The sequence below is a fragment of the Kwoniella dejecticola genome, chromosome 8 (assembly GCF_000512565.2).
Source record: "Kwoniella dejecticola CBS 10117 chromosome 8, complete sequence".
In the NCBI taxonomy this organism is placed as follows: Eukaryota; Fungi; Basidiomycota; class Tremellomycetes; order Tremellales; family Cryptococcaceae; genus Kwoniella; species Kwoniella dejecticola.
Window position 1 is genome coordinate 1,226,748 of NC_089308.1, and position 24,262 is coordinate 1,251,009.

Sequence of the window (24,262 nt, forward strand, 5' to 3'; positions counted from 1 at the left end):
GTGTCTCCTTTACCTACCTGTACCCGCCATACGAAGGTGGGTTGGGTAATCCGCCATTCCCATATAACTGTTGAGACTGCTGGTGCTGGTGCTGGTGCTGGTGCTGGTGCTGGTGCTGGTGCTGGTGCTGGTGCTGGTGCTGGTGCTGATGCTGATGCGGTTGTTGGGTATATCCAGCTTGAGGTGCGGGATTATTCATTAACGATGCGCGGATTTGGGCGTCTACCATTGCGAAACATTTGAAACAAGTTGTCGGGTCAGCCTGGATCTCGAGATCTGTCATCTCGCCAGAAATCACTTCGCCAAGACATGGAAAGACGTGACATCCCCTCCCATCCCATCACACCCCACCTCGTCGATTGACCAGCATGAAGCGTCCCAATATATGTTGACCGAAAACAGTGACAGTGAAAATCACTCACATGGATCCGTATAAGCCAACTGCATCGTCCTGCTTTGTCCGCCATCGGGAATACTAGACACCGAAGAATTATACCCGTGTCTCCCTCCCACAGCTCCAGGCATATCCCCGTCGAATGCTCCGTATGCATCTACACTGGGTCGACTCAGAGCTCCGCCCGCCAAATCAGCAGCCGTCTGGGTTTGAGTTTGATTCGGTCTCGCATATCCATATCCACCAGGCGTATCGTATCCCGAAGCGGAAGCGGGAAGCTCGCTATTCGATTCTCCCTTATCGGCATATCGTTCGTCATCTGCAGCCAGGATGTTGGAGTATGATACGCCATTCGATTCGGGCGGTATGAATGCCGGTTCCCTCCTTCGGTTTTGTTGTCTCTCCCTTCGGAATACTAAGGCGGTAAGTACCAGTAAAGCAGCCCATGCGCCTGTAAACAACCCAAAAAAACGAAGACATTAGTTCCGTGTGCAAGGAACCACCCGATAAGGGAAGTGGAATTGAAATGAGATAGGAAAGGATGAGACACACCGAAAGCGAACCAATCGAATATAGCTGAAGCTTTCTTGGTAGTGCACCAGTCTTTCAAGCCGTTCTTGAAATCGTCTCCTAGGTCGGCATGGGGATCATCGTCCGGGTTTTTACATCCTTTTGCGGTCCAAGCTGTTTGACGGTGACGGTGACAGCGGCGATGGAGATGATGATCATAAGTCAGCACTTTCTTCTCTTTTTCAAATTCTGTGTGACCAGATGAATGGGAGACCAAACTCACCACTTATAGTCACGATGAACGCCGATAGGAGCATCAAGAAAGTTCCGAATGCATGTAAGATGAAAGTGGATCTGGTTTGACCCAAAAATCTAGCCGGACTTTTCAGTCTGTCCCATCTATATCCGCAGACCGGATCATATTTAGCTTGATGATCTCTCGTGGTGGGACAAATGGTTACTTACCTGTCATACACGATGGGGACGATCATGAGGAAGGCCGAAAGGAGGAAGGAGAGCAATAGTAGGAATAGAACGAATCCTGTGCCACCAGCTGAAGATTGGATTACATCAGCATCTGGGCCTGAATAAGCGAGAGAGTGCACAGAGCGCAAGGATGTTGTAGCGGCGTTCGTGAAGTGTAGGTCAAGAGAGGGGTAGTGTAAACTTACAGACTGAGAACCATTTGGCCTGGAATCCAGCTACAGCTCCCATAGTACATATTGCTAAGAACGCGAAGAAGATCTGGAACGCCGCGCCGTTATTGAGTATGTCTCTACAAATACTGGGGAAAGGGTGTCAAGGACGATATAGGCAGGCGGACTCACGGCGACTATGTGGATGATGAGGTGGGATTTAGGTAATGAGGGCTGTTTGATTTTATCGGTGTGCGTATCAAGGGTTGCGCGCATGTTCGTCGGTGAGAATTATCGAAGCAAGAGTAGGTCGACCGCAGCGTATCATCGTATGGCATTCGGGAGATATTGAAAACGATGTCGGGCGGATGCATGTGATGGGAGTTGCAAGGAATTTTTAGCAAGAGGGTGAGGGCATGGAAGATTGAGAATCAGCCTGATGTTTCAAATGTAAAACCAAGTTTCTCATAACCGTCTCCTAGTTCCCTGCGAGCTCAACAGGAATGTAGGATGTGCATCTACAGATTCTTCGCTGATTTGCCGACCGCGACGGCGAAGTTGGAGCGACACTCACCTCTTCTAGGACTGGACCATCCAAGAACGGATTCCCACCTCCTCCTAGACCATTGGTATTTGTCCTCTTCAGTATGTTACGCTCGCCATTGAATCTGAATGCTTTGGACAGTTTCGCCGAGGCCGACGAGGACGAAGAGGCGAAGACGTTCTTGATCTTTTCCATGTTGTGAGCGTACCCGTGTACGGGGAGTATGTGAGGGGTCAAGCGAACGACGACGGGTGGAGCGGAAGCAGGGGTTGTTGGGTCTGCTCGCTACTGGTGTTTCCGTATTTTGTTATGGGCGGGCGGATTTGGGAATGATTGGGATTTGGCCTGATGGTAAAGTAGCGTTGTGAGACGATATGTAGTCGAGACTGTTGAAGATGGTGAACGAATGAGAGATGTGTTGTTGAAGTTGAAGCAATGTCTACACTCTCTCTATATGTACCATCTATTCTCGGTCCAAAGGAAGTTAAGCTGGTCGTAGGATGTTGGATGTTGGTTGTGGCAATGACAAGGTCCGTGCGTAATGTTGACTGAAGATAGCTGTGCTGTTACGACGTCACTTGGAATGGATCTCTAGAAGTCTTGAGTCATGCCCAGCGTCTGTTGAGCTAACATTCTCTCGTTTGTCAATCTACTCTTCTTTCGCTCGTTCGTTTGGTCGAAAATGACTGTGAAATGCTGTGTTGTTGTTTTCAACTTCCAACATTTTATGTTTACTCGGCACGCGCCGAGCCTCCAGCTGTCTCGCGTGGTTAACATGTGTCAGACACGAGGATAGTTGCTCTCACTGAATCCATACCGTAAAGATGCCTGTTACTGATTCCGGTTAAGTTGCCGATTTCGCTTGCTGAGGGATTTTCAACCAATCCAATTTCAGGCGAATGCGACCAAGCTGTGCTTTCAAAGCTTCAAGAGCCAAGGGGTTAGTCAAGCAGGACGTCATCGTGCATCATCATCCGCCCGTCGTTCTCTCTAGGATGATTACCAAGACCAGCTATGATCAGAGTAAAGGCACATCTGCTTTTACGCTGTACTGATACCGGCAAAGACTTCAAAGCTTAGGACAAGGAATAGCCAGATGAAGAGGTCAGGCCATATGAACATGAATCGCAGATCATCCTGCTCTGACAGTGGTGAAATGCCGGCATGAATGCGCGAAATCGCTGCCAAATTGGACCCATGTATCGTCAAGGACGTGGAGAAGGATAGACACGACCGGAGACACTGGAACTCTCTAGCATGTTGTATGGCACATATCCACGCTGCCAGTAGGTGTGAACATATGGAGAACCGAGTATCTCGGCAAATGGAGTTGTGAGCTCTCACAAATCTGCCTGAAAAAATCAGAACCGTCATCATGAAATAACTCATTTACGCCAGAAATAGGTGAGAGGGAATCACGTACAGTGCTCGTGCCTTGGCGTAAAGGTTATGGATGCTGGCGACTGGGAAGGAGCAGGATTGATTACCCAAGAAAGTGATTTGCAAATTGTCAAATAGTCGAAATGTAATGTTTGGGAATCACCTATTACGTTAAAACTTTGTGGGATTCGAAATGACATTTGTATTCTTGTATTTGCCGATGGAGGGATAGAGGGTTGATTAGAGAATAAAAAGTAATTGATTATCTAATTTCTAATGAAAGAATATCTTTGGCAGTCGTACTCTGGTCAGAGTTGTGAGGGATTTTCCTGCGCTGCTGGTTACATACAAGTCACCATAGCATACTACCACTGTACTGTACTGCATACTGCATACTGCATGTGTCAGCCGATTTCAAGATCATCAGCCATAGATTATTGATTGAGCCATTAAATCGATACACCATCTATCTGTCCAGCCCTACATCTATCCATTGTTCCCAATCACATAGCAGAACACCTACTGGACACGATCATCCAACAGCCACATAGACAACGCGCAGAAAAGGAGGTGGCGATAGCTGCATAAGCAGGAAAAGGGTGTAGTAGCAACACGAGCGAACAAGGGGTTTCACCCTGCAGATTCACGTTCAAGGCTTCTGTTTGGATCAAACGTGAGTACTGTTGACATTGGTTTTTGTTAAGATAAGGTATGCATACGGTGGGGAAGAGATATGAACGTGTGATAAGAGATTTTGTCTTTGGCATAGTGGTCAAAGGAGGGTACAAGACGTTTAGCGTCATGGCGTAACATCGTCAAGGGAAATTAACAGCTTGTCCCTCATCAAATGTTGGAAAGGTTTGTCATATAGTCAATCCCATTTAGCTGACCACAAAACTTTCGCCAGATACGCAACTCCTCTCGAGCCAACTACAATCAATCATAACTTCGACGCTGGTAACTGCTTAGTCACAGGTGAGTTCAAGCAACCTTTTGTCTGCAAGGAGTAAAAAGGGACAATGGATACTGTATACCCAAGCGTTTCGAGGATAACATCACCCATCGCACTCATTATAAAGGCTTGGCTCGTCTGACCTGCCTTCACCTGTTCTTCGACTTCCTCTCGCATTGCTGTCTATCTGTGTCGCTGGTCGATCCACAAACATAAAATCAGAGAAATAATCAAGCTAATGCCTGTATTTTCCATCTCGCCACTTGACCTCTCCCTGGATTAACAATAAATAACAAACTATCAAATCGTCATCACACTACCGACCGTCGCGCTTGTTCATCCGACGTCGATCGTTTTGCTTCGATCTGATTTGGCATCACACACTCCTAATCTCGCTGTGCGACATTACCCGTCTTGGCCTTGATCTAAAAAATCAGCTTAGGAGAGATCCACGCGTCAAGCCAAACCGATATATCCCCTTCAACCACCTCTTTGACGTATATCATGGCGGATAGTTTGTAACGAACGCACGTCAGTGTGACACATTATCGACTATCTGTGAATAGCAATCACTACACACAATCCCAGATCTTCGTCTTCAACCCATATTTCTCGCAAAAATCTTGATCCTCACAGAACTTCAGGCAGAATGACAAGTATGCCGACATCAAATGGCGGTCACGGAGTCGGTACGATACCGGAAGCTGCAGACGAAGAAGGTCTTCCGGACGATACGAAGCCAGTGAGTCCCCCCTCCTCGATTTGTAAATTGACATATATTCGATTTCTGACAAGGCTGCATTTCGGCAGGATCAGCCCCAAACGAAGACAGTCAACGTCAAAGATCTCCCATACATGCTCGATAACCTAAAACCCCCCTCTGCTACACATAATGGTACTCTTGGTACCCCATCCTTATCACCTCCTAATTCAACTCCGGATTCGGAAGCTGAACCTATCAGCCCACCCAGTCTCTCTCAAATCCAACATGCGAAATCGGATTATCACCCTTCGCCCCTCGGTCATTCAACCAATGACGCAGATAACACCGCCCATAAATCATTGAATGGTGGATATGACCATTTACAACCTCCTCAAGCGCAATATCTCCCTCCACTCAGCTCCAGTATGGCTACGGTCGGTAGCACGGGTTCACCAAGAGTGCATCATCCTCAACCTGGACTTCCCGATGCCTCGTTTCCTTTCCCAAGCTGTGCGTATCTTCTCGTGCCTTTTCTGTCTTCCCCGGCTGCACCTTCTGTTGTATGTACAGATTCTGATAACCGTTGTTTCGCTCTGTAGTCCGCCCTCTGCCGTCAACCACCAATTCTCCACATCCTGGTCACTCGATGAATATTCCCCCTCCTCCGGCTAGTGGCATGAATTCCGCCATGATGTCGAGAGCCAATTCCTCCGCATCAGTGTACGCTGGATCTCATCATTCACATGAGAAGCATCCCGAGAATCAGACCCGCGCATCTAGGGCGCATTCGACCACCAGTAAACCCCAAATGCTGGGCGAACACGGGCCTAAGAAATCTTTCTTGCACAAGATGTTCCATCCGAACGAAGCTAAACACGAAGCCAAATTAGCCGCTCATGCTCAAGCTCAGGCCGCTGCCGAAGCGAAAGCACAAAATCACTACGACTCTTTATCAGTCGACGTCTCCCGTCAACATTCTTCCAGTGGACATAATTCCCCTTCAAGAAGCCGATCACCCAATCCTCCTAGTCGAGACGCTACGAGATCTCCGCCCCTGACACCTTCTACTCCACCTGCCAACGTATCCGATTCAGATCATTCAAGACCACCTTCCAGAGCGCCCAGTTTCCGTCGTCAGAATTCGGACAAAGGCCATGATAGGGATCCACATGCACAACCCCCTACCGATCGAAAAGGCGCATCGACACCCTCAGTCCCGGCTCTTCCTCCTCTTTCAAGGAAACTCTCAGGAAGATCCGCTTCTCACGGCTCCACAGGTGGAAAAGATAAACCTGTAGCGCTTCAGGGTGGTCAACCGGTGTCTGTGGCAAACAAGCAAGAAGTCACCAGTAGTTCCGGCAATAAATTTACCTTGAAGGATCTTGTTGGACTAGGTGATAACGGGCCCAAATTATCTAGGAAAGCCTCTGCGAACGGGTCAGCGAAAGGTTCGGATAAAGCGTCGACCAAAGCGGGCTCGGAAGCCGGAGGAGATGGAGGCTCTACTGCTTCGCTCTTGAAGAAATACGGTATTTGCGATAAAGCAGCGATAGGCAAAGGAGCTACTGCTGTGGTTCGACTTGCCCATAAATGGGATCGAAGAGAAGAGAAACTCTATGCGGTCAAGGAATTCCGAAAGAGAAGGAAGAACGAAACCGAAAAGGATTACGTCAAGAAACTCACCTCCGAGTTCTGTATTTCTTCGACACTCCATCATATAAACGTGGTAGAAACTGTTGATCTGGTGCAAGACGAAGCTCATCATTGGTGTGAGGTCATGGAGTATTGTCCCGGCGGAGATCTTTATGCGGCGATCAAGAAAGGCGGAATGTCATCTGGAGAAGTCGAATGTACTTTCAAGCAGATCTTACAAGGGATACAATATTTGCATTCGATGGGTGTGGCCCATAGAGATATCAAGCCTGAGAACTTGCTTTTAGATGGTAGAGGCCATGTCAAGGTGGGTCATCTTGTTTGCTTCGACAAGGAGATGGTAGTAGAGGCTAACGCTTTGTTTGGACTTGCAGATCACCGACTTCGGTGTTTCGGATGTATTCCGAATGTGTTGGGAGAAGAAGACCCATCTATCCAAGGGTTTATGTGGATCTGAGCCGTACATTGCGCCGGAGCTATTCGATCATAAAGGCAAGTCGACGCCGATGTCCATTTTTGGCAGTACTGAGATATTGAGCTGACTTGTCTCCAATTTTGTATTTGCAGAATACGATGCCAGATTAGTAGATGTATGGGCGGCAGCAATAGTCTTCTATTGTATGCAATTCCAAGAATTGCCTTGGCGAGTAGCGAAAACGAGCGATTCAACTTTCGCTACGTATGCCCAAACGTATAAAGGGGACGGTACGACTGGACCCAACGAAAAGCCTCCGACACCTGCACCGTTGAACAACTTGATTCCTCGAGAATGCAGGAACGTGATAAAACACATGTTGGATCCTGATCCGAAAACCCGTTGGACGGTCGACGAGGCGCTGAAAGATAAATGGTTGATATCGGTTGAAGTGTGTGAAGAGGGGAAGAAGAATGGACATACGCATACTTCAGCGGGTATGGATGTTGTCAAGTTGTAGTCTTTACGATCTGGTCAGATCATTTCTCTGACTTTTGAAGGAGACAAGGGGACGGAGGGAACAGAACGAGGTACGAGACTTTAATGTTGTTTGTTGTAGAGGTAGAGGTAAAGATGAAAAGTATCCCTCATACGAGGGGTATATCTTAAATGAAGGGGAAGGGGAAGATTGACGTGTGCATACAATATAGATTGCATATGTCCCTGGTCTTTGATTTATTTTTCTTCCTTGGAGACCGAGGCCATAGATATGCTTGTACACATCCCTTTCTTCCATACATATTACATTCTTCCAATTTTATACGGTTCATGTCCATATGTTTATAGTATATTATATTGAATGATTGGATCATTGTGGTGTTTCACGATACAGACCACATAGCGATGTAGGATGCGCGTTCCTGCTCTATCTGCAATTACAGATCTACAGTCGCTTGTGTGCTGCATTTCAGGCTTGGATTTGCGAAGAACACCTTTTGGGAGGACTCGTAGGCCGAGGCAGTTCTCACCTTGGGATTGGATTACATAAGCAGTTCGCCACTTTCACTCGAGATTCCTTCGTGTCGGTCGTTGATATTCCAGTTGCTGTTGAAAATACTGTTGATGTTTTGATGATTCATCTGATTTATACGTTCTTTTCTACATACAATCTTACGACGGACCGACGCAGAACAGAAGGCAGAAAGCTCCAACTGAGACTGAGACGAGACTGAGACCCTGGAATAAACATCAGAGAGGATCTTACACTTCTGACGATAATTCGACCTCGACCGGCCAAAGCAGAATTCCAAAATGGTAAGCACCGTCCTCCCATTCCCGGCCTTCCATGGCTTCATTTGCATTCGGAAGCGAGGACGAGTCAGGCTGATGCTTACCTCGCGTTCGGAATGTAGTCTAAACATCACCCAGATTTACTCATGTGTCGACGACAGCCTGGTATAGGTGAGTGTGCTCGGTCTACTGCACTTCGGCCCTTGATATACCCTCTACCCGAAGGACTTTGCCCCATTCTACCATGTCATGTTGGATTGAAGTGACAAGCTGACACCTTGACTTTGACTCGTAGCCATCGGTCGAATGTGTGAGAAATGCGATGGTAAATGGTGCGTTTTCGCTCTTTTCCAGACCTTGGCTTTTTTCACAGGCGACTTGGCTTAATACTCAGTCTGGCTTGCGGGAAATCTAAGAGCCAAAGTTGATGAGTCAGATTCAGAAGGAGAGTTGCATACTAACACATGCCTCTTCACCTTCTTGTATAGCCCCATATGCGATTCTTACGTGCGACCTATGACGATTGTCCGTATATGCGACGAGTGTTCATGTGAGTGCCATCTCTCACTAAAGTGATTCGCCGTCGGTGCTGAGTCTTATGCGATTTGCGTAGTCGGTACGGCAGCTGGGAAATGCATTATCTGTTCTTCGCCCGCCATCTCGGATGCGTATTATTGTACGGAATGTACGAGGTTGGAGAAAGATAGAGATGGGTGTCCGAGGATTATCAATGTGAGTCTTTGTTCGTCTGTCAAACCCTCCTCCCTCCCTCCTTCACCTTCCTTCGTACACGTACATCTTCGTCTGTCTTCTTGATCCTTTTTTATCACGTCCGAGGTTGAGGATGAAGCTGACCACAATCCCAATAACAGATGGGAGCAAGTAGGGTGGATGCGTTCTACGAAAGGAAGAAATTGGGGTGAGTGAACTCTGTTGAATGGTAATCAAGTACGATAAAATCCAAATACTGATCCATCCCGGCCTTGTCCTTGCGTTTTGATATCTTTTAGGCTGGAAAAAGGAGGAGGTTTCAAGAAAGGATAGTGATAGTAACGCCGACGGACCCGCGATGTCCTCAAAATACGATTTCTCATTGCTTTACGCTCCCACTCCGTACATCTACAATATCGCTCAGTCTGAATCTCCGAATCTTTCCTTCTTCTTTCCCCTCCTTACATCAAAAACAACTCGAACACTATGATCACCGACGACCGACGGCTGGCAGCCCACAGCTGATGATGGCCTCCTGTGACTTATCATCTGATTCAAGGGACTCACTGATTACAAATCGGCACATATGTACAGACATGCAAGCAGACCTAGCCGCCTGATCCAGCAGCGTAGCACAAGTTCATTTTGTGCCGGTAGCTGGTATATGATTCCTACACTCATGACTTGCGGATGACACACTAACTCGTTCAGTCTGCGGTGGAAGTGGAAGTATGGTATGTACAGTACAGAAGAGAGCCTTTATCACCTCTTACGATGACCTCGGACACAGGGCTAGTCTCTAATCTCTGTTTCTCATTTGGAGCAAACAAGACGAAGATAAGACAGATTCGGTTCAGCTCTACTCGTATCATTTGGCTATCATCCAAACAAATCACAGTCAACTTCCTTTCATACACACTTCAGACCCACTCCACTGACTGCTAAGTGATGAACAGTCCAATATACATTCATTCTCCTTTTAAACATATAGAATAATATATGAATACAGCCAAACGAAATTGGCTCCAATCGACGATGGAGCGGGTCTAAACGAAGTAAGTGTAAATTACTGTACTGTAAATTGATTATTGGAAACCATTTCAAAATCAAATTTAAACGCTGAGCCTTGAACCTCTGTTTGTATTCCTCTTCCTACCTAACTCATGTATCCCTTCTCTACGAACACGATCGCGTTCAGCCCCGACTTCGGCCACCCCTTCTGTGTCCGATCCCGTTTTACATGACACCGATTTGATGGATCGGATGCAGGTATGAGTCTTGGACCCTCAATCTTTTCTGGACAGATCACCGACAGGTAATAAGAAGTAAGACGATTCTTTGGTGAGTAAACCTGCAGTGGCGGTGTACATGGCTACGAAAGCGGTAATCTATTTCAGCGAGAGATCGGAGGTGTCAGCGAATTCATTGTATTTCAATGCCCTCACACGCCTGCACTATAGTGGGAAAAGCAGGGCTGATACCCGATTGTCTGACTTACGATACCGAATGCACCACCTGCTTTGTGGGTCGTAGCTGATCCAGTGAATTCTCCGGCGGCCCTAAGCGGTGAAGTGAAGATTCCATGTCAGCTTTTCGTTTACCAGTGGCCAAGGCGGGAAGGTGAGAATGATGGACGCTGTTGAGATGTAGTTTTCTAGAAAATCGCCGCCGACACCGTTGCCGAAGATCCGAGGAAGGGGGATTCTGACAAGTTACTTGGACTTACAGAAGCCAGAAGGTGATGTCCAAGAAGAAGAAGACGCCGACCAAAGCGACGGAGGATCGAAGACAAGCGATCAGGAAAAGGAAGGTGATGACTCCCCAACAGGCGAGGTACAGACCGAGCGCACTGGCCAACATCGTTTCATCGGTATAGGCCGCGGTCACTTCGAATTGGGGGATGTAGAGGACTAAACAGACGAACCAAGTCAATTGGGAACTTTGCCTCCAATGCCGGGTAGGAGGTAAATGAATATCAAGGAGAAAGCGCTTACCAGCGAAAGATAGCCAGAAACCACCGTAAGAGGCGAAAGCAGTAGCACCAAAAGTGTTACCGCACGCCCATTCCTCGACACCGGCGATCAATTGGACCAATCCTCCATATCCCAGTGCCATACCTAGGATCACATTGGGAACGGTGACTCCTCGAGTCGATACGTTGAAGAAGGATAGTAAAAGGGTGGTACCGGCGAACCTGTAAAGTCAGGCGATATGTCACGGATTAGCCAGGAAATTATGCATCAGAAGATGTCGGGAGATGGAGGGATGAATAAATGCCAAGGTTGACGGAGGATTAAAAATAGCACACAAAAGAAGAGTAATTTTTAAAATCGTCCGGGTATGAAGAAGAATTTGTCCTTTTGGCGGTGTTTGTGTTTATTAGATTAATTCATGTATATCGTAAGAATCTCGGCGGAATAGAAAATCATGTGATTCCATCGCAAAGATGCAGTTCTGATATGTATAACCGCATAACCAGAAAAGGGGGGTAGAGGGAGACTCACGCCAATAAACCCAATGGCGCTGGATTAGCGAATTTTCGATGAAAGACCGGGAAAGCAGGTTGAGAAGTATCGACGGGATGTCCTCCTGGGGTGATGAATCTTGCCATGGGTCCACCACCGCCAGTGTAGCCCGTAGTGTGGGTCCCGTTGTTGGGTGCGAGTGTACCATCGGAGTTGGTTTGGTGGTTGTGTAAGCCGTGTTCGGCAGCAATCTCGTTTTTGGACGCCATCGTGTTGATACTGTCTTGTCTAGGGTCGACTTGGTTTGACTTGATTGGAAGGTGAGTGGTAAGTTGAGGATGAAAGTGGAATCGATCAAATCAAGATGCGATGATTTGATCTGCTTATATTTCAAGATGTGGGGCTGGGCTTGAAATGTTCGATCGAAGTTAGATCTATGTTTATACCCTCTAAGAACGGGGCTGTAAATCGTGTGTTTAGCGAGGCGATGTGGATGTAGACCTGATCCCAAAGGGTCTATGAGCGTTGGTCCTTGTGTGGGTTTATATATACGAGTGAAATAACTTTTTAGCGTGCAATTCCCAACTCTATTACTATACCCGGTCAATGGGCTATATGGGTATATGGGTAAGGGTTAATCCAATAACCGATCTTCATCTAACCTTTCATGCATAGGGTAAAAAAGAATAAACGATGATATAATGGAGTCTCCACATTCCCCATGGAAAATTTAGCTTGTACCCGTGCGTAGGGACACATGATCTCAAATAGCCTTATGCACCGGTTAATCCGGAACCTGAATAATAATAATATGATACTCTCTCTCTTCTTCTCGGTTGATTTGATTACATCTCGGCTCATATGATGAGTTATTAGGCAATTGATTTAACCTCCACAAAGACAAAGAAAAAGCCAAATGAGAAGAAAAGAAGCTTCTCTCAGGATTACCTCTCGCTGAATGGACGGACTGCATCGAACAAATCCGAAGAAATCGACGGTTTCCGGCTAATCTCAAAAACCGTCGAAGAACATCACCAAAGTTTATTTGTGTATTCCTTGGGACTGGGGCTGTGAGGGAATAATGAGATGGACAACCCTTTGGTAAAGTAGTCGTGCTGTCTGGCGCCCCACGACAGTGTACTCGTAACGTTGTGTTCGGGGACGAGCGTAATCGATCACAGGAAGATTCGTCGGATCAAAGCGATGTCAAGATCACAGGGTGCGAAGCGATGCGTGTGTCCAGTCTACGTCTGCTTTGTTTTGCTATGCCTGTCTCTGTGTGTCTGATCAAACAAAATCGCAGCGGGAAGGGGGCCGGCCCGGAGCTCAACGAGAAGATACGTTTGACTGTCCCCAGTATAGATTGATTCCTATGATATGTCTTGTCTTCTGATCAAACGATTTGTCCATTTACACGTTCACATGGATCCTCAACCCCGCCAATCCGGGAACCCCGGTTATTGTTCTTCCTTCGCCCCGCAGAGAATCAAAGTCTTCCTCCCGGCAAGCTCAAAGTATGACTGAGTGGTACGACACACATAACCGCCCGCCGGACCGTGTAATTTTTCACCATCATGTACTTGTAAATGATTGAGAGCAGGCAAAGGCGGTAATCAAGTTCAAGTCATGTAACGAGATGCTTTTCGGTCTTACTTCATCCATATAGCGACAAGTGTTTTCATGCAAATACACCGTATACCATCATGATCTAATTTCACTAATTGTAGTGGGGAATAACTAGAGCAGAATCGAAGCGAATCAAAGGAAAACAGAGAAGATTTTCGTCTTCATCCTAAAAGAAAGGTCCAACAGAAAAGCAAATTACTGATAACACATATATGCGAATTTCTAAAATTGACCAAGCGTCAAGCGAATGAACGGAGGCATGATCACGCTATGCCCTCCAATGACCCCATGCACCTGAGTGTGCCATTGCGATCATAAAGCTCCCGTGCGTTCCCTCGATTGTTCTGCTTGTTCTGAAGGGTTATGGGATATCCGATTTATCGGAGATTGAGTTGCAGTCCCGTTGGTATTGGTGGTATTCGTGTTCGAATCAGGCTCAGCCATCTCTATATCCCCATTTCCAATTCGATCTCGAGCTGTTAATGCTGTTGTACTTGTAGATCTGCCTGTAGCCGCAGTCGTGGCTGAGGACTCTGAATGTTGTACAGATTGAGCCCATTGTCCTACATCTACTCCGCTATTCCCATTTCTAGTTGTCGTACTTGACTGTGGATTTATCGGGTGAGGCGGACCGTCTAAGACTGATGTCGTCGGGGGCGTCTTCGATCGTTTCCTCTTTCCGTTTTCTTTGGGTGAATGAGATTTGCTCGCAGGATCTTTATGACTTTGTCGATGTCTTCTTCCGCCCGTGCCTTCGTCCTCTGAATCACTCAACGAATTCTCGTTCTGCTTCTCTTTGTCCCATAGCCTCAGCGGCCGCCTGACGTCCTTGTCTTCTGTGTCTTCAAGCTCGTTATCGTCTTCGTCATCATGGCGTAATTTCGGCACATCTGCAATTGGCAATTGAACACAGCATGAGTTGCTGGCATCACATTACGTTGATCTAGTTAATCCGCGCCGACTCACCTTGCAGTGGCACACTAGGAGCTGCGTTCTTATCTCGCAGCACCTCAAACACAGACTCGGTTACCTTCTGCAGATATTCAGGCGTATTTTGGTCGGTCATATTACTCGCTCGAACATCGAGTTCATATGTCGGCCCGTAGTATTCCCAATATTCGTTATTCGGTATATCTAAAACGCAGCACGTCGATAAAGTCAGTATGCAGCGTCGAAGCCAACTTGAATTTGAACGTGATGGAGCGAAAAAGCGGTCATGGGCGGGCCGACGGTCTCACGAGGCACTTACTCTTCTGCAATTCAACTCCAGCCGCTAAACCCGTTTCGTATGCCCAAGTCCTACTAACCGATTTCACTGTGTACCCTCCGCCACCTAGGAGTAGTAGAGGAAGGTGAAAGGATTTGACGTATTGCACGCATGCGGCATGACCTCTCATCGACAAATTGAAAGATCCTAATCTGTCGCCTGATAGGGAATCAGATCCGCATTGAAGTACGATAGCTCCCGGTTGGTACCATTCTATCACTCGTTTTATCACCTATGTAGCCCGGCATCAGCTTGTTCGACTACTCTCCTTCTGGGGGTGTGCAGCAGATGGCGCTCTGATTCGCCAGAATGTCGGGACTTACCGGTTGGAATATACTCTGATAATTCTCATCATTTATGCCGTCTCGTAAAGGCACATTGACTGCATATCCTTTCCCCTTGCCTATTCCATTATCCCTCACCTCACCAGTTCCAGGGAAGAATTCTCCGTATTTGTGGAAAGAACATGTCATGACTCTATCCGTAGTGTAGAATGCTTCTTCCACTCCGTCTCCATGGTGCACATCTATATCTATATAAAGAACTCTTTGGTGGTATCTGATGCAGGTCGGGTGATCAGCTGGAAGTTCGAGGTCATACATTACTGGGTCACTTACCGTAGCAATTCGAGTATACCAAGTACGATGTCTGAGTGCGTTGATCAGCTTCAAGACCCTTGACTTGTACTTCTCTGAAGGTTGACTTACCGTTGACGTAGCAGAATCCACTCGCTTCCGCCTTCTTGGCATGATGCAACCCTCCAGCCCAGTTCACAGCAATATCACATTTATCCCTCGATAATCTCGCTGCACCCTCTATGAACGGCAATCAATTGTCAGCTACGCGCTGTACCCCTTATATGAAAGCTGACGTACCCATTGACCCTCCAGCAGATATCGAGCTGTACTCGAATAACCCGTCAAATATCGGACAGTCGTCTCCAACATTATCTATATTCCACTTTGTATCAGCTTGGCTCACACACGCTTCGAAATGCTCTTGCAAGCTGATTACCTACACTTGACTTGCTCTTTTGCGAATTGTTGAGCATTATCGGGATTTATACGATGTAGAAAATCGACATATTCGTCTGTGTGGAATTGCGACATCTCTCGCTTCGTAGCGGGTTTCGCTCTCTGCAGTGGAGCAGCATCAGCGACCATCCAGCAAAGCATGAGAAAGGCTTCTCTGGAGTATGGGAGAACGCATGGTATATGATGTCGGAGATAGATGACTCACGAAGATCTCCATCTTCTTGTATAGACCGTAGTTCATAATGAGCGAATGACACATTCTGATTCTAGTAGGTTTCATCGGATGACCTGTACATGAACACGAGTGAAATACAAATCAACATCAGCTGCATCTTCGTGTTCCCTTGTTTTGATGCGCTCTCAAAGCACAATTATGGCTGGGCTGGGAATAAGACCTACCAGGTCCATAATGATAATTCCCGATATCTGAGTCGAAGAAATAGCACTATAAGTCAAAATTCGAATCATCAGTCAGCTTTCTTGCATCTCTATTGGTACAGAGTTTCGATTTTGGCAAAGGGATAAGCCCCTAGTGAAGCAATGATAACCGGGCTTTGGCGATGACGAGGGGCAGGACCTGAAAGATTACGCTCATGCTGGCTACAGTAGCAGCGACTGGCCACAAAGATGATGCCGGAAAAAGTGGACGTTTGTCATTACTTACCACACGCCGCTTGGCCTCTCCTAAGATCGGTTCCATCGTATAAACCCTCGCCTCGTCTCGTTCGTGTTGGCGGATGGGGTCGAAGAGGAAAGGAGAATTAAGATCTTTCTCTTCTCTCTAGAGCGCGCTTTCAAATCTGTTTGATCTTGGTTGGAGCTGTCTCGAGAGCTAGAAAACCGGTATCTGGGCTTGTCGCTTGACGCTTGTCGCTCGTTTTTACTTGCTTGATATGCTTCGAATCCGAGGATGTGTCCGTGAGATTGTACGGGAGAGATGAATGCCAGAATAAGGTGAAATGATACCGAGTGCCTCTCAGCTTGAGGATGATCACAACAGTGGAGGTACAGTCCAAGTACAAGAACCACAACCACAGTGCGATATCCCGGATAACGCCGATCCATCTATGGTGAGATAGCAGGGGAATTGATCCCGTTGCGCTCTCATCCTTCGAAGTCTTGTGGGCTAAATGTGTTGAAGGTATTGAGGATGAAATGTCTGATGGTGAGGCCTGTACACCTATACATGACATTGAAGCAAAACAGAACAATATAGTCAGAATCTCCTTGGACTACATAAGAAACAGGAACGTCTCATCAAATCAAGTCAATCCGATTCAAAACAAACTGGAAGCGAGATGTCCTCCTCAGCATACCTTGATTCATTACCGTACCACGATAAACAGCTAGACGACCCATCCATCAAAGCGGCCGCTCAAGCATTGATAGAGGCCGAATTACGAAAAACTCCTCAGATCAACGACGATGATGAGAGGATACCGAAACCCGTTGATGTCTTTCCCGTAAGTATAAGTGGCCCTCCTCTACCTTATGCGGCTTCGAATCTAGAATTCTGGACTCGATATCGTAGCGTCGCTTCATGCTAATCTAATCTGGCTTGTGTACTGTTTCCAAATATCAAAATAGAAATCCACCGAATTATCCTCGTTGTTAGATAAATACCCTTCGACCACTCTACAATCGATAGATCCGACGAAATATCAGCCGCCGACAGTGTCCCCGGAATCAAGCTTAGAAGAGCTCGAAGAAGCTCAGAGGAGGAGTCAGATATCGGAAGGACATATGGCGTTGAGGTGCGTGTACTTACATATTCTGAATCTGGGATCTCTCCGACCAGGTGTGCTCGTACTGCGTCGACGTCACATCAATCATTGTCAAATGATTCTCCCCTCCCCTCCCCCCCCCTGGATGCGAGTCTTGTTCGGTCATAGGGTATGATACTGATATCCGATATTGATCGACAGATTGGAAAATACCAACCTCCTATCGACGTACGCCCCCAACGCATGGCTAATAAGGAACTTCCAACTATCCTCTCAGGTGAAAGAGCTCGAGGAGACCCTCGCCGCGCTCAAAGAGGAGATCATCAGTGTTAACAGGAGTAGGAGGGTGTATCAGGAAGATAAAGGGAAGATACTGAATATATTGGAAGGTAGATGGCAGGATCTGATCAGTAGTAATGTACAACTGGAGATGGCTTGTCAAGCTATGGGTGTCGAAGTGGAGAGTCTCAGGCGGAACGAGGAGGTGCTGCAGAAGGAAGTTGAGGGGATGGAGGCGTAAGCGCGGAGGAGGATGTAGTTGAAGTAGAGGAATTTGGTCCGTTGGTCCGTTGGTCCGGCAACCTCGGATATTAGTGATTCTTGCAAAGGGGATCGGGGCGATAAAATTGGGAGCGTTCTTCGCTCCAAGATGAGCATTGCATAAAAGATGATCAAGCTGAAGTCTGTATCACAATACTCTTAGAAGTCATCCCGATGAATCAAATGTTGTATTTGTCTATTTCCTCGTGATGCCGGGCCCCAGTCATCTGATTTGATCACTACTAATTGGCTTCCGAGTCCTGGACAATACCAACATCTACATGGTTTCAATCGAAGGCATGGATGGATGTCATAATCATAATAACGCAGTGTATGTGTATATACCTAATCTACCTATCTATAAGCATAACGCATAAGGCATTTGATCTGGCCAGCAAAAGAAGGTGATAAATGTCAACAAGATATCTCTTATATAAGGTTTAGCCTGAAAGAGCCCAATGTGTCGCTGTCACGACGCTATCGTCCGTTTGATATTGATGTCATCTGAAGAATGAAATATGAGGAGTGTTAGATCCCTTGGTTGACAAACCAGTGTTTAGGCGAATCGTTCTCGTTGACACAGGTCGTATTGGTTAGATAATCGATTTCGGGCTTGTTTATGAGTGTATATCCTCTTCGGCAGGATTCTAAGCGAGATAGTAGCACGCAAACGCAAAGTCAGACAACGAGTCGGAATCCAAAGCGAAATCGTCTTGCAAAAGTGGCAGCTTACCAATAAGACATCTGCCTTGATCGCAGACGACTTCTGATACCCCAGGTATAGCTCCGCAATCTGCCATCATCATAAGCAAATCAACGATTCGATGCGTATGATGTGGGCGGATGCTGGTTTACTCACCGACACCTTCGCCAGGACATCCACCACAAGACCAGAGTAAAGAGCTGACACTACAGTACATGATGATCGAGCAACAAACACAAGCGCAATCCGATGATCAGCAGCTCATCGACGCTGTTTCGCCTGAGGTATGACCGAGGACGATGCCCGGCCGACTCACTCGTTGCATCTCCAATGTCCATTAGACTCGCAGGCCCTTTCATGATCTTTACAACCCAACAACGTCTCTACGCCCCTTTCATCGTCTTTCCTCATTTGCATGGCTTCATGTAAAGATGGAGATCGTTTTCTGTATCCCCCTCCATACCCGCCGCCGCCACCGCCCTGTCCGGGAGGTACAGCTGATCCGGTAGGTCCGCAAGGTCTACATTTCAGACCGTGATGCTCGTGTCCGCCCTTCTTCTCGCCTCGCTTGTAATGCCCAGGAGGAGTCCAGGGGCACCATTTTTTCTATAGGCAATTCATCAGCAAATCAGCAAGATGCCGTCAGCTCAGCTCGCGCAACGATGGTAGTGGCGGAAAGCCATCCGATACTTGGCAAGACATGTGAGTATGGGGATAGACTTACGATGCATTCGCATTTTCTTGTGTGTGGATTGTAAGCTGTCAAATCACTGAGGTTAGCCACTAGTGTCCAGGTAAAAGAACATCGACACGATCAGACGGGAGAGTTGGTATTGTGCGATGCCGTCGAAAATGATGTGGCTGACAGTTTGTGCAGCATGATACAGAAGACTGACTCACTCTGATGCTGGCCTTTACAAACGCACTTCGGATGTTGATGTTCCTTCTCCCCACCTTTTCTCTTCCATTCACCTGAACCCCATCCATCGTCGAGCTCGGTGTTCGGATAATCAGGACAAACGCATTCCTCGAGATGATGTCCACCTTTTTTGTTCTGCGCCTCGATATCGGCAGCGGCGGCGGCAGCAGCAGCAGTAGTCTCTTCAGCACGTTTACCGTACCATTCACCATGACCATGATCTTGTGGCTCCTCGTATTCGGGATAACATTTACAAGTATGGGGATCTCGAGTTTCGTAGTTGTAGCATTTCGGATGGGTCTCGTAGCCCCTCACCTCGAGCGGATCTGTTCGAGTGGGATCCGGTTTGGGACTGGGGCTTGACGAAATGAGAGTGGGTAGAGTGATCAGGAGGGGAAGAATCAAAGTGGCGAAATAAACCATTTCGAACACCGTCTCTAGATATTTGACTGATTGACGAGACACGGTTCGACCTCGATAAGTCAAATGAGCGATTAGCGATTAAAGGGGAAAGGGAAAATACCTACCAAAGCGCAATTGAGGAGGGAGTGACGAAGAAAGAAGATGATAAGCAGACTCTCAAAGTAGACGAGGAAGGAGAATGGGAAAACCGGATACAGTGGAACAATAAGAGGGGTCGTCCACAGAGTATTATACCATACAAGCAGATCAGCTGTAAAAATTCTTCATGCTTCGAATGACATGCTGTTTCTCACGCACAAGACACTATGCTGTGTAGCATTCACTAGTCCACCATCACCATCAGTAAAACGTTGAGACACAAGAGTGATCATCAACATTCGGTATCAGCACCATGACGGCTTATCATTGTCATCAGTGACCGTAATCTGGTGGAATAGCATTGTATTTCGGACTTGTTGATTTCATGATTTCCGAGATCTGGAGAAGGGAGGCATCATGAGAAAGTGAAGGACCTTGAACTGTCCTTTGATTACCTTTAGTATCGAACTTAGATTATTCAAGCTTCATGATCGAGTCAAGCTAATCGTTGCTTCTGATCAGAATACGGTCCAAGATGGTTTCCCCCGGCTATAGCAATTCAGGTGAACTCTGAGATGATTTCAGGTAGACAGGAAAGAGCTTCTACAATCCTTCACCGAGGATGATAAACAGAATGAGCGCGTGCTGCTGCGGGCAGTCGTTGCCTCAAGGCAACTCCTTCGAACTCTGCTAGATGTCATGTTGTTCCAGGATCGATCAATATCTTTCCTAAAACAAAAACGAAGCAAAGGCAGAGGAATGATGCATGTCCGAGCGTTTAGTTCGCTTCCCTATTATCTGTACGTACGTACGTACATACATATCCCGCAGATCAAACATAGACAGAAAGCTGTGCTGTTTACATCAGATTGATGGTCGGTCATTCTTCGCAGAAAAGATCATGCCACATATAAGAGTACACATCGTGTGAATTACATTTTCGAGTGCTTATCAATCGTAGAGCGGACGATACGGCGTGCGAATATCTGCCGATCCATTTGACAATTGCTGCTATGCGCATGACGACCGCACGGACCATGACTCAGAAAGGGATTGATGCAACTCTGCAGATCCACGTGTGTTCCATCTGCAAGCGCAAGCTCGACGAAGCGAACTTTCGTCTCTAATGAGAAAGCAGCTCTCGCCGGTGTTTTGATGGTGCTGTACGAGGTCAGGCGGCTGCACCAGTCAGATACAATGGTAAGCATGGAGTTGTTGCAATAATGTGGAATGCCACAAATCCGAGAGATCACCAGAGTGAGCCTCCACTTACGCGATTGAACGTTCGGACACCTTCGAAGGCATGTTGGTTGAAAATATCGCTTGGTCCACAATTTATTTGGAGATAGAGCAGAGCATAGTCTCATCAACATCTCTATCGAGAGATCCAGACCATTGATCAACAAGGAGCAAAATGTCCCGGTTCGCAGGAAGGGGTTTGGACGGATTATGGTTCTGGTTCTGTGCTGTGAGTGGTTTATCCATTCATCTAGTCCGTCCGACTCTGTATCTGATCTCCCGGAATCAAGACGCTAGGCTGATCGTGCGGCTGCCTTAATGATTAAACAGCTACACATAGTATGTCTCCTCTAATGAAACCAAACGATCAGTGTCGGATCTCTATCCGATATAATTCTCCATTGTATGCTTATTGCTTGGCGACATACAACATAGCCAATAACGATCTTGCTGGATCTACAAACCATCTACCCCAAACACTGGTTAGCCGATACACCATTATCGTCGTTATTCGAATGGTCCATCTCCCTTGCGAGAGATCCGATACTGGGAGGTGCGATGTCTGGAACGAGGGAATTCGCATGGTTGAGGTATTTTTTATACCTTGAAGGGTTTTTCCAATTGCCTTGTTTCATCTTGGGTGCTATTGGATTATGGCGGAGTGAGTTGTTCCATTCTCACCCTCATTCACATAAGACCCTCCCGTAACAGACACAGAACTTTGAGAGGGATGCTGAAGATGATCGTGTCAACGTGCTCCATCACCTAGACGATAAGAGGATATACCGTACGTCCCAATTTCATATCTAATTTACCGATATCGGGTCAATACGCTGCGTCAGTCGCTGATAATTATGTGTGACTACAGCCCTGCTCCTTGCATACGGAGCATCAACAACTACCACTCTAATCCCATGCCTCGGAGCGATCTTCACTGCGAATCCCAAACCCCCTTTGACGACCCGCGAGATCGTCACCCTCTTAAGCGAGTATATACCGTTCTTGCTTATTCCACTCGGGATGGCGGTAGATATGGGTGTGAAGTTGACCAAGATTGTCAGTGCGGCGCAGGATAGGAAGCGAGTGTGAAAGGTGGCACGTATATATGGAAATGCACAATGAAAAGGGAATTATAGATAGACAATCCGTAGTTGGGTATACATGATGCGGGGTATCTTAAGTATTTACAGTCATTGGCAAACGACATATTACAATGTGGGAACTTCGAGCACGGGTCGTTGATACCTCAATCTGTCTTCGATTTACCTCGAGCTTGCAATACGTATCCAAGCGCCAGTAGTCCTCCTATGCCACTCACAGTCCCCCACAGGTGCTTCGTTTCCGCCTCATTATGTTGCAAAGGCCTGGACCATCCGTTCTTCTCGCTCTTCGGTGCACTGCGTGAGGCCCATTCGGACGACTGAGCCTCCATTGGACTTGGCGTCTTGGTACTCTGTTCCCAGTCATTGGCGACGTTATTCAGAGGCGAGAGCTCTGACTCCAGATTGGAGGCTTCGACTCTAGCTACGGCGCCAAAGAAGTCTGTTACTAGTATATTTCCTAGAGGGACGGTCGACAAGTCTGTGGATATTCCTGGATGGGATTGGATTTTGACCGGATCGTAGATCGCGAACTGTCAAGTGGGTGATCAATCAAACTTTATCATGGCTTTGAGGAGGTCGGGACAAAAGAGGGAAGAGCGGTGAGTATATAGATGAAATACGGGAGGGGGGAAGAGTACAGCTGGCTCAGGCCGACTCACAAATTCCTTGAGTGTAGCTCGGGAAGCCTTGCCGAGGGTTTCGAGGTATTGTAGAATATAATGTGTGAAAGAGTCGATGACGGCTACTCCGATGTCCATATCGTTGTGATGCTATCGTTCGATTGGTCAGCTAAGCCAGAAGCCACCTGTTCTTGCATTTTTGGACCCACCGAATAACTGTTTTCTCCTAGGGAAGATGACCCGGTAGAAATGATTTCAGGCGAGTAGAATTTGGAGTACATAGTATTTGCTTGACAAGTGTCGATGGTGAACAGTAATTTGTTGTATCTGTGCAAGTGTGAAAACCCCTGTCATTATCATGAGGTTTGGCAACAACGCAGAAGGCCTTCATACTACTTGACTCACCTCCGCTTCTCCCACATCTGCTCGACGGCATCAGCAACGTCATAAGCTGAGACCTCTTCGTTATCCTGGAATTTCAGAAACTCGTTGCCCCCGTGGCCTGTCATGTAGATGAACACGTTCGATGAGGCGTCTGAGAGTAATCGCTTGGATCGAGGTACAGAGGAATCGTGTCGGCCTAATCATGGCAGTTTGGGAAATATGTAAGCCAATAACAATGCTGTTTATCTAGTCTATCGAGGAGACTTAGTGACATGCCGCTCACCCGTTAGTAGTCTCAAGAAGCTCTCAACGGTCACTTCGTATCCCCTATAATCGACTTCGATACCCTCGCCATACAGGTCCATCTGTCGTCCAGCATTCGCGTAGACCGTCGCTGGAAATGCGTTTCGAGGGTTACAAGCCACGTCGTCGGACAGCATCAGAATGATATTGGAGTCTGGTAGACCCAGTCTCTTGAGGGTCCGGTACATCGCCAGCGTGTTCGCCATATGCTATATGTTCAGTCACAAATTCGGTCAGCTATTCCCGTCTGGTCTGTCTGACTAAAGCAATACAAAGGGAAGTTGACATAAAGATGAGATAGGATACTTACACGGTAATTGAACCAATATCTGGAGGAACAAACTAACACTGCCCAATTGTTCGTATGGCCCCCAGTCGTGTTGGCATTTGAGAAGAGGTCGCTGACTTGTGAGTTCAGCTGCGTACTCGCTTGGGCAAGACATAGTGGTATCGCTAAGAGGCCCGCTAAAATGACGTAGAATTGGCGGAATAACATGATTGTGAAGAGGCAGAGCTACAAAGAGCAGCCAAGTCCGCTCACGGGGCGAGCGCAGAGCAGCGATTCTGAGGAAGTCGTATTTCTCCCCAGTCAACTCTTGAGTTTTGCAATTGGGAGAAGCAGATGTAGTGTGGAAATTGATAGGAAT

The 24,262-nt window shown here is 47.1% G+C and overlaps 9 protein-coding genes across 9 annotated transcripts; 4 read left to right on the forward strand and 5 right to left on the reverse strand.

The window, feature by feature from the left end:
• Positions 1-13: 13 nt before the first annotated feature.
• On the reverse strand, positions 14-2,278 carry I303_106742 (uncharacterized protein; the record flags this gene model as incomplete). Its single annotated transcript, XM_065969426.1, has 8 exons — positions 14-222; positions 423-845; positions 947-1,078; positions 1,188-1,303; positions 1,370-1,457; positions 1,576-1,648; positions 1,732-1,773; positions 2,114-2,278. The coding sequence occupies 8 exons, from the start codon at positions 2,276-2,278 to the stop codon at positions 14-16; spliced, it is 1,248 nt and encodes a 415-aa protein (XP_065825498.1).
• Positions 2,279-5,064: 2,786 nt separating this feature from the next.
• Positions 5,065-7,706, forward strand: I303_106743 (uncharacterized protein; the record flags this gene model as incomplete). Its single annotated transcript, XM_065969427.1, has 5 exons — positions 5,065-5,157; positions 5,226-5,628; positions 5,718-7,078; positions 7,146-7,263; positions 7,339-7,706. The coding sequence occupies 5 exons, from the start codon at positions 5,065-5,067 to the stop codon at positions 7,704-7,706; spliced, it is 2,343 nt and encodes a 780-aa protein (XP_065825499.1).
• Positions 7,707-8,622: 916 nt separating this feature from the next.
• On the forward strand, positions 8,623-9,520 carry I303_106744 (PHD finger-like domain-containing protein 5A; the record flags this gene model as incomplete). The annotated part of the gene is made up of 6 exons (XM_065969428.1): positions 8,623-8,647; positions 8,772-8,808; positions 8,965-9,026; positions 9,090-9,208; positions 9,349-9,395; positions 9,487-9,520. 6 exons carry the CDS (start codon positions 8,623-8,625, stop codon positions 9,518-9,520), a joined length of 324 nt encoding a protein of 107 aa, XP_065825500.1.
• Positions 9,521-10,473: 953 nt separating this feature from the next.
• On the reverse strand, positions 10,474-11,921 carry I303_106745 (uncharacterized protein; the record flags this gene model as incomplete). The annotated part of the gene is made up of 5 exons (XM_018411869.1): positions 10,474-10,575; positions 10,686-10,746; positions 10,914-11,097; positions 11,182-11,381; positions 11,692-11,921. The coding sequence occupies 5 exons, from the start codon at positions 11,919-11,921 to the stop codon at positions 10,474-10,476; spliced, it is 777 nt and encodes a 258-aa protein (XP_018259070.1).
• Positions 11,922-13,590: 1,669 nt separating this feature from the next.
• I303_106746 (histone deacetylase RPD3) lies at positions 13,591-16,279 on the reverse strand (the record flags this gene model as incomplete). The annotated part of the gene is made up of 11 exons (XM_018411868.1): positions 13,591-14,168; positions 14,245-14,412; positions 14,528-14,777; positions 14,869-15,103; positions 15,163-15,193; positions 15,253-15,360; positions 15,421-15,495; positions 15,564-15,681; positions 15,785-15,867; positions 15,979-16,024; positions 16,244-16,279. The coding sequence occupies 11 exons, from the start codon at positions 16,277-16,279 to the stop codon at positions 13,591-13,593; spliced, it is 1,728 nt and encodes a 575-aa protein (XP_018259069.1).
• A 598-nt stretch (positions 16,280-16,877) lies between these two features.
• On the forward strand, positions 16,878-17,823 carry I303_106747 (uncharacterized protein; the record flags this gene model as incomplete). The annotated part of the gene is made up of 3 exons (XM_018411867.1): positions 16,878-17,042; positions 17,167-17,333; positions 17,505-17,823. 3 exons carry the CDS (start codon positions 16,878-16,880, stop codon positions 17,821-17,823), a joined length of 651 nt encoding a protein of 216 aa, XP_018259068.1.
• A 548-nt stretch (positions 17,824-18,371) lies between these two features.
• On the reverse strand, positions 18,372-19,888 carry I303_106748 (uncharacterized protein; the record flags this gene model as incomplete). The annotated part of the gene is made up of 6 exons (XM_018411866.1): positions 18,372-18,490; positions 18,577-18,636; positions 18,703-18,752; positions 18,863-19,152; positions 19,271-19,305; positions 19,447-19,888. 6 exons carry the CDS (start codon positions 19,886-19,888, stop codon positions 18,372-18,374), a joined length of 996 nt encoding a protein of 331 aa, XP_018259067.1.
• Positions 19,889-21,380: 1,492 nt separating this feature from the next.
• Positions 21,381-22,294, forward strand: I303_106749 (uncharacterized protein; the record flags this gene model as incomplete). The annotated part of the gene is made up of 4 exons (XM_018411865.1): positions 21,381-21,434; positions 21,641-21,866; positions 21,975-21,992; positions 22,074-22,294. 4 exons carry the CDS (start codon positions 21,381-21,383, stop codon positions 22,292-22,294), a joined length of 519 nt encoding a protein of 172 aa, XP_018259066.1.
• A 157-nt stretch (positions 22,295-22,451) lies between these two features.
• On the reverse strand, positions 22,452-24,111 carry I303_106750 (uncharacterized protein; the record flags this gene model as incomplete). Its single annotated transcript, XM_018411864.1, has 6 exons — positions 22,452-22,838; positions 22,968-23,078; positions 23,138-23,255; positions 23,334-23,508; positions 23,596-23,824; positions 23,926-24,111. 6 exons carry the CDS (start codon positions 24,109-24,111, stop codon positions 22,452-22,454), a joined length of 1,206 nt encoding a protein of 401 aa, XP_018259065.1.
• Positions 24,112-24,262: the final 151 nt, after the last annotated feature.